General features: G+C 39.0%; 1 protein-coding gene across 1 annotated transcript in view; it reads left to right on the top strand.

The window, feature by feature from the left end:
- The first annotated feature begins 2,115 nt into the window (after positions 1-2,115).
- PSMB2 (proteasome 20S subunit beta 2) overlaps positions 2,116-11,939 on the top strand; it is a 33,509-nt gene continuing 23,685 nt past the window's right edge. The window contains 3 exon segments of the mRNA XM_030326760.1: positions 2,116-2,315; positions 7,079-7,201; positions 9,576-9,646. Of these exon segments, the coding sequence (XP_030182620.1) occupies positions 2,225-2,315; positions 7,079-7,201; positions 9,576-9,646 (285 nt within the window). The 5' untranslated portion in view covers positions 2,116-2,224.

Below are 11,939 nucleotides of genomic sequence, written 5' to 3'. Positions count from 1 at the left end.
AACAGTATCAAATATGCTAACATTCCTGAATATTTAGAAGTAGTCCTCTACTATCCCCTCTATCATTGTCCCCACTCTACTGTCTAAGCTCATAGGGTCTTCTGATTGTGGGCTTCCATGTCAAGCTTGGACTTGGGAGTCTTGCAAAACTGGTAGCTTCCCATATTATGGTCATGTTCTCTAGGTACACTGCAGTCATTCTTCTTTAAGATCCTGCCAGACTCCTCAGGGTTCACAAAGGAGCTAGATCTAGATATGGTTCCTTATACTCAGAGAACCAACCAAACCTGCATCTCCTTCCCATCTCAAGAGAAATACAAAGCAAATCTCTCTTCTAAATGTCCCTCTTGTAAATAGGGAAATTGAGGCTTAATAAATTTTGCACCAAGGTTGGAAGAGGTAGAGCTGGGACCAGAGTTAGGTGTTGATTTACAGGCCTCCCACTATATGAGGGTTCTGCAAACTATAGCCCATGGGCCAAATTCACCTCTCCTCTTCCCCCTCACCTTTTATTTTTGTGAATAAAGTTTTATTGGATTATAGCCATGTTTGCTCATTTATGTATTGGCTATGGCGGCTTTCACACTACAATACCATCATTGAGTACTTGTGACAGATACTGTTTCACCTACATATTTGAAATTATTTACTGAAAAAGTTGGCTACATCATGCTGTTCTGGAACCTCTACAGACACTTTCTCTAATTTTGACACTCAGTTATTCTAAGGCTTTAAGTGAAGAAAGTTTCCTCCCTGATTCTTGGTGAGATAGCACAAGTTGGGTCTTGAAAATCTATTTTCTTCCATACCAACAAGAAGTTAGAGAATCTCTAGTGTGACTTAACTAGAGGAGATGTCCTGGGAGGAAGAATGAAGATACAACTTACAATATCCTTGGAGCTTTTTGCGAGGAGGGGGTCCATTTTAAAAATTGGATTTTCCAATTCAGAATGCTGCAGTTTTTGTGAATGAATGAATGAATATTGGTATGTGCAAAGGAAAAAAGGTCTGGAAGGATACAGACATCTAGTGGGTAGTTATCCCTGGTGGGAAGAGAGATATTTAACTCTTCATTTCTTGTGTGATTTGTGTATATAGTACAAACTGTGTACTCTTTGCAGTTAAAAACACACAAACACACAAGAGAGAGAGGGTTGGAGGGAGACTCCCACAGTGGTGTTTAAGAAAAGAATCTTTCTAGGATGATGGATGCATCTGTGTTCTCAGCAGTACAGTTGACTTATGACCTCACTTGCCCCTGGCATCCATCTCATGATAGATGGGCTGCCCCTAACTCCTCAGGCTTTATATTCCTTCACAGGCAGAGAGCTGGAAGAAACATTCTGAAGAGAGTAAGGACTACAGATTTCTGCAGAAGCAAATGAATTGCACAGTTGTCTTGGAAATAGAATTGGAATTGTTTTGTCATTTCTTGGGAAGCTAGTAGGGCTGGCATGAAGACCAAATTGTGAATGTCAGAAACTAATCATAAAATATTTCAGCTTTTCCCAGAATGACTTCAAGATATAAAGACATGGCCATGCTTGTTCCATATTCAAAAGAAATGGATAATACATGAGCAGTGCAAAACATTCAAACAATACAGATGTGATTAAAATTAAAAGTGAAATTCCTCCCTTCAAGCCGCTGTTGCCAGAAGTAACAATTGCATGTAATTTGAAGTTGGAATATCTGTAAATAGATCTTTGATAATTACTCTTCATGCTTAGAGCTTTAACTCAACCATATTTTATTTTTGTAAAACACATAAATAGGGGTCTCGTCAAGTTCATTTTTCTGTAACCTGGCTTTCAGAGAAAGGAGTTTCTGGAGATATTTTACCGAGCGAAGGGAAAGAGCCATCGAGGGATGCATGCCATTTCAGCCCCCACACGTGCTCCGAGCTTTACATATAGCGCATGATTTCATTCCCAAGCGAGTTTTAAACTCGGTTTATAAATAAAGAAACTGGACGTTACATAAAGCAAGCAGCCCGTACACCAGATTTGCGTGAGACCCAGGCCAAAAGCGAACGCAGTAAGACGCCCAAAGCCTCGCCCACTTTGCAACCTCTCGCGACAATTGGGCGTCATCCGAACGCGCCGGAGGCCCGGGCGGTCGCGCGGTTAGTGTCACGCGAAATCTTCGCTCGGCCGTGCTGTCTCACTGGTGAGGCCGGGAAGCCGGCGAGTCCCACGCTCTGTCCTCTCGGCCTCCCGCCACTATGGAGTACCTCATCGGTATCCAGGGCCCCGACTATGTCCTTGTCGCTTCCGACCAAGTGGCCGCTAGCAGCATTGTCCAGATGAAGGACGGTGAGAAGAAACAGGGGAGGCCCGGCCGGCCTGGGTTTGGGGGCAGTCGGACGGAGTTCGTAGGGGGTTGGGTGAGCACCAGGGAGGACTGGGAGGTGGAATCCCGCGTGCCCTGCTCTGCACTTGCTTAGTTTTTGGAACGAGGAGACGGGCAGACTGGACTAGGGCCTTGGCATTCGCTCCTCCTAAGGCTCCTAGGTCAGTGCTCTGCTCTGGCCTTCGTTAGATGTTTGCTGGTTGAGTTGCCTGTGGGAATTCAGTTTTTATGTGTTCAAGCACCTGCCGGGCACCAGGGTCCCTAGACCCCCGAATCTTTGATAAAGTTTTCCTGTTGTCGCTACTAATGAGGTTAGTTTCCTGGTGGTATAAGGTGAGATCCTGGGGAGACTGAGACTGTGTGTGGGACTAGAAACTTGGCATTTCCCTCCCGCTGCCTGTTTCTTCCCATTTCTCAGCCCTGATCCTCCTTTTCAGGTTTTCCAGGGCACTGGCGGCCAAGTTTTCTTTGTATTTAAGTATTAAGTAGTTAGTGGAGTTCGGGGTTTGGAGCCTTTTGACTTAATTTGCTCTGTGACCTTGTACAAGTTATTTTGCAGTGCCCAGATTTCTTCATCTGTTCAGTCAGGTTAGTAATACCAACCTCACAAGCTTGTTGGGAGAATTGAGTGAAAAAGTTTGGTGCAAATGCTTAGTGCAATGACAAATAGGTAGTAGTGATAATACTAAGTACTTAAGTAATGATTTACATGAATTCATTTAAACTTTTAAGATAGACATTAGTATATCGTCATTTAACAGCTGTTTGTGCTGAGGCCTAGAGGTTAAGAAACTTGCCTAAGGCCACAAGAGGCAGTACCTGGGTTCAAACCAGTGCAGTTTGACTCAGATCTTTTGCCCACAAGTATTGTACTATACTGTCTCCCCATAGTCGGTACTTAATAATTTTTGAAAGATTTGGGTTGTTGATCTGCTGAATCTAAGGGTGTCTTTTCATGACTGATCATAGACATGCTACTGTTGAAAGAGTATTATGCTTTGGCTCAGATGGCTTAATGTTTATTTGACAAATAGGTTTTGGGTACCTGTGTTGCCCATTACAGTGCTGGGTGTTGAAGGGATGTGAAGAAGAATAAAATGTGGCCTGTATCTTAAAAGAAGTTACAATTTAATAAGGGACTCAGATGTGTGTACAAATAATTCTAGTATAAGCTAGAAAGTTATGCTGTGTATATAAAATGCAAACGTGTCCTGTAGTGCAGAGGATGAAGAAATTGTTTTTAGGTAGTTCAGAAGAAGAGATTCTTTCAGGTTGTGGAGATTAGGTAAAGCTTTGAAGGCAGGCTATAGTTAATCTTTGGTTTAAGGAAAGAAAAATGATTAAATCGGGAAGTATGTGCCCATCACTGCTTTTAGAGGTGACAGGCTTCTGATTGTCAGGCTGTCACCACTTGGGGAGATGGAAAAAACTCTGAGGGACTTTGCTTGAATTCTGTTCTTTTTGAAGAAGAGAGACCTACAAGTGACTTGTTAGACATCTATGGTATGAATTGGATTATTCCTCAAGTCAGATGACTTGAAATTCCATGATCAGTTCATAGAAGTTTTATTTGTAAATCATGCTTTCCAAAAGAGTCAGCTTGTTTTGAGAATAAATCTGTCCATTATTTTGAATACTAAGACCTTCGATATACAGGTGATTTTAGCAGGAAGTATTGTCTAGGTAGAACAGTAATGAAGTCAGTACCTTTACAGGTATTCTGTATAATCCTCACAGGGGTCTAAGACATTAAGAAAATAAGAAAATAGGTACTACAAGATGATTTTGTATGATAAAAGAAGGATAGGTAGTCAATATTAGGTTAGTTTTTAATGATTTCAGGAGTGAAGCCTGAGGGTATTCAGAAAAAAGAAAGGTCACTGTGGCATGGAGGAAAGATGAGTTTGAGTTAGTTCTTGAAAAATAGTTGGAAATAATTGCACTTAATTCTAATTTTCCTATAGTCTTTTCTAGGTATAAAATGTTTTATGATAGGAGCTTTGGAATTCTATGAGGACTTTTCCCTATCTTTCATGAAGGAACTTATGTAGAGTAAGCAAGAATGCTGAAAATGAGTAACCTTTTGGGATTTATTTTCTCCAAGTATAAAGTAAGAATGATACTTCCAATCAGTTATTTGTTTTTGTTTTTGTTTTTTTGGTTTGTCACTTTGTGATATTTTGATAGAAGATGTTTCCCAGAGATTGCTTGCTTATGAAAATGCCCCAAGTCTTCAGTTTGGTTATATGCCACATTTCATGTCTCTTGTCTCCTGGTCTGTATAGAATTACTTTTAAATTACTCAGAGCACTTCAGCCCACACAGAGTGCTTTTTTCCCCTGAATTCATAAAGCATGTGTAATCTGAACTACATTGTCTAATACTGAGTATAATAATATTGTGCATGTACAGTTTTCCCTACCTATGAGTTAGGTAGGGGTAAGTGATAGTATAACCATTTTGTACACTTGAAAACTAGGGCCCAAGTTCAGAGTGCTGAGCCCAGATTATAACCAGGGTCTACTGGGGCACCTGGCTGGCTCAGTTGGGGGAGCATGCGACTCTTGATCTCTGGGTCACGAGTCATGAATTCACGCCCCACGTTGGGCATGGAGCCTACTTAAAATCAATCAATCAATCAATCAATCAATCAACCCAAGATTTTGGGTTCTAGTACAGTTGGCTTTTCTCAGTATTGTATACTGGTATTCTTCATTTGTTGTCTCATTTGTTTCATGTATGTGGATCTTGTAAGTTCTTTGTCAAGGATTAGAAATTCCCTAGTGCTACATAGGCTGTTTCCTCAGGGAGCTATTAGCATCTATAACATCTCCCTTTGCTCTTCACTGGACACACAATAGATGCTTAAAAAACACTTTTGGCCTTATATTAAATTAAGTTCATTTAAAAATTGAACAGTTTACTGCCCAGAATTTTAGCATTTCTCCTAAATGTGACATTAATTCTTTGTAAACAAGCTTTTTTTCTCTTTCCAAAATAAGAACACCTTTTTTCTCATTGTGAAAATAATACAACTTATTAATGTTTTCTTATAAAAATGATGCAGGTTTAGTATAGGCATATTATTTCATTTTTAATATTTATTTATTTTTAAGAGAGAGAGACAGAGTGTGAGCAGGGGAGGGGCAGAGAGAGACAGGGAGACCCAGAATCCAAAGCAGGCTCCAAGCTGTCAGCACAGAGCCTGACGTGGGGCTCAAACTCACAAACTGAGAGATCATGACCTGAGCCGCAGTTGGACACTTAACCTACTGAGCCACCCAGGCGCCCCAGTATAGGCATTTTAAGAAATGGTAACAAGCACGAAGAAAGAAATAAAAATTGTGCATACTCTTGCCACTGGCAAGAACCTAGATGCCAGTGGCATCTAATACTCTTCTGGTCTTTTTTCTTTGGAAAGGTAATATATCCATATATGTTTGTTTTTTGTTTTTATGACCAAGTTTGCAAGTTTATGACTCAAACAGTCTTTGAGTCTTCTGTAGCCTATAATAAATGAATAAAAGTGTTTGTATAGGAGTTTCAAGGCAGTTTGATACTATCTGCAGGTACAGTTTGTGTGATTTTTTTTTTCAGTCTAAGAAGTCTTACGGTTCTACAACTCAAACATTTGTAAAATAACTTGACTGTAGCATTTTGTTCATTAAATCTTATTAAGGTATTTTGGCATTTCAGAAGCTTTCAAATAGCTTTCAAACCTGACTCCCAGGGAAGATTATTCAGCACTATTTGAAAAATGGAAAGTGAAAGTGAGAGTGGGATAGGGATATTTGGGCCTTTTCTGAAGCTACATGCCGAACATGGGGTTTTCTACCTCAGGCACTAATTGCTATATGAGTATTTGTTTATCTGTGTAATCTGAATGGATGTGGTTCAACTAGGTAAGATTAGACTTTGGGGATTTTTGAGGTTATTTTTAAATAGCTTAGTGTTAAAATATTCATTAGTATTTTTGCTCTGGCAGTCATTTTAGTTTTCTCTTTGCTTTGGAAATGGTGTTGCTTTACTTTTTAAGGTGATTTATATTCTCAGTTGATTTTTTTTGTTCTTTCTCAAGAGGGCTCCTTAATTTTCATTGTAGCACTGGTTCTTCATCTGTGCTTTTGTGTGTGTATAAACAAAATAACTAACATTTGTATTTGTAGAGACATTGCAGGGCTTTGTAATCATGAACCTAAAGATAATGGCCATTGGCTTCGTTCCTTCAATTTCTTTGAAGGTTCTGTTTTTTTGCATTTCAAATGCCTTTAAATGTATTTAACTGTATTTTCAATGGTCGGCCTTCAAATATATTCTTCAACTGAGATTGACCTTAATAAAATACACCAATGGGTTTAACATGGAGAGTGAAAGAGAGTAATTAATATAGTTGCCCATTAAAGTCTTTTAAAAACAGAGCTGCCTGGGTGGCTCAGTCGGTTGCATGTCTGCTCTTGATTTTGGCTCATGATCTTGCAGTTCATGGTCCCGTGTCTGGCTCTGCTTGGGATTCTCTTTCTCCCTCTCTCTGCCCCTCCCCTGCTCACACGTACTTTTTCTATCAAAATAAATAAATAAACTTTAAAAATGTTTAAAGTCTTCTAAAAACAGTGATTAGCAAAATTATTCAGTATAGTGATTGATAAACTATATTTATGGCTTCCTGTGTGATAGCAGTAAATTTCTGATGAGGTAATTTTTAACACTATTTTTTTTCTTTGAGCAGATCATGACAAGATGTTTAAGATGAGTGAAAAAATCTTACTTCTGTGTGTTGGAGAGGCTGGAGACACTGTACAGTTTGCAGAATATATTCAGAAAAATGTGCAACTTTATAAGATGAGAAATGGTGGGTAATACTTGGAATGTAACTTTGGTTGATTTGTCTTTAAATCTGAACTAAAAACAAATACTCTCTACTGGCAATTCTACATATGAGCAGACCAATGTGGCCATATTTTTATTTGAATCTTCCTACTTTTAAAACCTTAACTAGACTCTCCTTCTGATCCTGAAGATTTTCTGTAAAAATCCTGGAGCAGAAAAGAGAACCATTATAACACTGATACTCGAGGGCCACCTTGGAGATGAACATGGTAGTATCAGTCTTTTTAAGTGTTAGGTATTTCAGAGGATGTTATTTGAGCTAAGGTATGGCTGAACCTCAAAGCTAAAAGACCTCAGTTGAACTTGGTTTTACTATTCTTTTTTTTAATGTGACAAGTTACTTATCCTCTCTGGGCCTTTATTTTCCTCATCTCTAAAATGGGATAATAATAATAATAATAATAATAATAATAATAATAAATAATATGTAAAATGCTTGTGAACTTAAAGCTCTGTGTAATTGTGGGAGATTTACCATCAAAAAGAGTTCTGCCTTGCCTTTCTGGTAGATTCGTGTCTAGGAAGATAATTAGGATTTTTGTGAGTTTCCTCTGGGACTAATGAGCTCTAATCCTTGTTAGAGGATTCCTCAGTAGGATTTCCTCATTAGGCAAAGCATTATTATGAAATAATACTGCCACTAGCCCTATTATCCAGGAAAGTTCATAGTGTCACTAGCAGGAAAGACCTTCAGTTACTTTACAGTTTAATACACTTAGACACAGCACTGGTATAATATGGAGCTGTGAAAGAACTTAATTTGAATATCATTGTATAAAATGGCTGCATATGACCCAATTATGTAGTTTTTTAGGTAGTAAATTTAGCATCATACATTCAGTTCCATGAATATTTTTGAGGGCCTCCTCTGTCTTAAGCACTCTGGCTAGTACCACAGAGAATTCAAAGATGAAAAAGGAACCTGAAGCACATGGCACTTAGGTTTAGGCAAGTTGAGAGTATTTCAAGAATTTTTTTTTTTCTAGTGGCTCTACTTTCTGCCTACATGGCAGGCGAGGGAAGCCAATAATGTCTCTCAAGTACGGTAGCTGCAGCAATATTTCATGATTGGAGGGGGAGGAAGAGTAAACCAGTTGAGAGAGTTGCTTGTTACATGGGTTTTGGAGTTGAAAGTCAGTGCAGAAAACAAAAGTCGTGTATGGTTAAAATTGCCTTTAAAATCTTAAATTACCTGTCAGATGTAGTTTTGTGTATATAACCCTGCACAGTAATTCTTAATGCATATTAAAGTTTGAGAACTGAGATAAAATAAGGGAAAGGAAGAAAAATCCATATATAAATAGGAATCAGACCTTTCTGCCTTTAAAATAACTGTAAAATCCTTAGTGGTGTTTAGGGGATTAGGTGGAGAATTGCAAAGTATTCCTGCTTGTTCAGAGTTGCTCCCCTTATAATTTAATAGGTACTGATAGGCTTGTTGTGAGCATGAAATTCAATAACATATGAAAGCACGTAGCATAGACCTTGAAACATAATTGCTGTTCAATAAATATTTGTTAGAATTTCAATCTAATCTTACCTGCTGTACACACTGGTGTTTGAATTGTTGTAGGGAATAATTTAACCACATGCTGTCTGTTTTTCCAAACTGGCATTTCCTGCATGGGGCTGCTCAGTTTTGGGTCATTCTTGGGTTTTGGCACTAGTCCCTTTTTACTGGGGGGGTTAAGTTCCAAAGTGAGTGCATTATTAAACACATACCTGATGGCATTTCTCTGGGCTGTAGTTTTGTTGTCATTACGACTTTCTTTTTAGAGGTTTTATGCTTGAGATACTCTGTTTTTTAAAAATGTTGTAGATAGTGATGGAAATGTGTTTTTCTGTGGCCTGTACTTTTGAAAATCATTAATAAAGTTACTTATTTTTTTTTTAAAAGAAAATCTTGTGAAATATGACTGAGGCAGTCCTAACTTCCAGCTCTCTTTTTCCCAATATCCTTTTTTAAATAAACTTTAAAAATCAGCATCTTGAAACCTCGTTCTTTTCTTTCCTATACTTGTGTATTTGTACCCCTCCTATAGAGGAAACCACAGTCTATTGATGAATGATCAGCTTAAGCAAGGCTGTGCATTTGATCTCACCATAGAATAGTTGCCTTGGTTCTGTGTTGTGGCCAGGAATCACTGTCAGTACTAACCAGCTATTTCACAACTGTTGTGTGGGGAAACGGACAAGAAGTAGGATTATACTCTTCGTTCTGTGTACTTTATGTACTCTGGGTGTACAGAGGGTGGAAGGATGTAAGAACAGGAGTAGTGGGATGATTTGGGGTGCTGTTATTTCTTCTGCTTATGACTGTTTATCTCTTGGACCAGGTTATGAATTGTCTCCCACAGCAGCAGCTAATTTCACACGCCGAAACCTGGCTGACTGTCTTCGGAGTCGGGTAAGCAGTATAGCAAGTAGGCTTACATGAGAGCAGAAAAATTTTCTGTGCTTCTTCTATATTCCTATTATATAGTAGTAATTTTGCCCTTTTTTGGACCTCCTGAGCCTTTCTCATTATTGGTACTTACTCACTCTTCAGGCTGTTTGGATTTGTTTCTTTTTCTGCATATTCGCTAATTAAAGCCTGAGGGGAAATACATTCACAGAGAATTTGGTTGGGTCACACCAACATGAAGGCCTGAGATAGCCTTTAAAAATTTTCGTCAGTGTTTTCATAGCAAACCATGATTCTTAATTCCTACAGCTAAAAGTTCTTATGTGGTAGTGGAGGTGAGATCTTGAAAATAACAATGCACATTTCACCTTGAGATTGTCTGTCTTTCTGTGATTATTCTTGCCATAGCACACAGAATTATTCATCTTCACTTACTTTGGCCTTGTTGCTATCTTAGAGCTGTTTTGGTTCTAGCAACAGCATGTTAAAAGATGGCAACATTAAGTTAAGGATTGAATGTATTAAAGATTGTGTAGGATGTGCCAAGAAAGTTCATGTGATTGCTAAAGGTGTGTATTATTCCCTTCCCACGGGGACTAAGTAAATGGAGACTTATCATGTGACCTTACCCCCTGTGCCTGTGTACTCATCTATGAAATCAAGATAACTTCCTAACCCCACAGGAGTGCTAGGAAAATGAATGCTTGTAAATCATAATATTTAACATTCATATGACTTTTGCCTGAAGCATTTTGCTTAATAATTTAATCTACTCACTATTCCACTGAGATACATAGTAGTTAATTCTCTGTCACTGATACAGAATGAATGGCATAAAGTGGCAAAGGGACTAGTTACAGGTCACCCAGCAGGTCAGCAGAGCTATGCTAATGGTGCCATAATTACTTGACTGTTCTGCCTTACATCAGCTCCTTGGTTTTTTGGTAGTGTTTCTAGAACATCAGCACTATTCATGTTTTTATTATGGTTTTAGTTTCATCGGCACTTGCTTAAGCTGAGTTATGACAGGAGTCTAAACAATACAGGTGTTATTTTTTTTTTTTTTAAGTTACTTATTACAGGTCTTTAAAGGAGTTTATTTTCTAGTGCCTAATAACCCTGGATTGAGAACTTCTTAATAAATAGAGCCTCTTTGGGGCGCCTGGGTGGCGCAGTCGGTTAAGCGTCTGACTTCAGCCAGGTCACGATCTCGCGGTCCGGGAGTTCCAGCCCCGCGTCAGGCTCTGGGCTGATGGCTCGGAGCCTGGAGCCTGTTTCCGATTCTGTGTCTCCCTCTCTCTCTGCCCCTCCCCCGTTCATGCTCTGTCTCTCTCTGTCCCAAAAATAAATAAACGTTGAAAAAAAAATAAATAGAGCCTCTTTTTCTCAGTGTTACCTTTGGCCTAGGGGCTTGTGCGATACAAGGATTGTGAGATTTGAAGAGAAGCTAGAGATACGATGGTGGGAAGGAGACAGATTTACCTACATTGTTTTGATCGGGGTAAAAGGTCATTGGCCTTTTCTTGCTCACTGCTCTGTGAGAGAGGAAAATGGGTCAGATACGAGCTTTCCCGCCACTCAGAAATTCCTGTGGTATATGGTAATACCACAGCATACTGTGGCTTGCTGTGTGAAATATTCCTGTGACTTGTCAGGCAGAACTGGGATAAGAATTCCAGCTTTGGGCACAATAAATACTTTGTCATAAGTATAGCAGACATTAAGTAAATTAAGCTCCTTTTAGAACTGAGATAAGAGTGGCAATGCGCTTCATGCAAATGCATTGGATCTGGTTAATCTCCTAGCAGACATATTTGATGTCTTAACAAATAAATATCCCTTGTAGACAGTGGTATAGGGCTCTAGTAAGTATTGACAGACTCTGCCTGTGGTTCTGAGTCCAGTCTCTGCTCGCCACCCTTCTATCAAGTTAGATTGTTCCAAAATACAAGTTTATGTTTTAGTCATTTTATTCTGGGGAGAAAGATGATATTTTTTTTAGTCTTCCTAATAAGTGCAAAGTCACTAGATTTAGTACATGTGTACACTCACACATGAGACTTATTTTGGGTCAGCCAGTTACCATGTGTATAACTTTGTGTCTGTAGCTCAGATTGTTTGATTTCTAAGTTGCTCCGTGTGTGTGTGTGTGTGTGTGTGTGTGTGTGTGTGTGTGTGTGTCTGGGGGTGGTATTTGGTTGGGAGGACATTTATTTATTGCAGAGTACATAATGAATTTTAAATAAACTTGTTCTTCAAGATGCAGGCAGGTTTAGCATTGTGGTTAAGCACCATC

Source organism: Lynx canadensis, chromosome C1 (assembly GCF_007474595.2).
Source record: "Lynx canadensis isolate LIC74 chromosome C1, mLynCan4.pri.v2, whole genome shotgun sequence".
NCBI classification, from domain to species: domain Eukaryota; kingdom Metazoa; phylum Chordata; class Mammalia; order Carnivora; family Felidae; genus Lynx; species Lynx canadensis.
The sequence above is the reverse complement of the archived record's forward strand: the minus strand, read 5'-3'. Positions and strand labels throughout refer to the sequence as shown.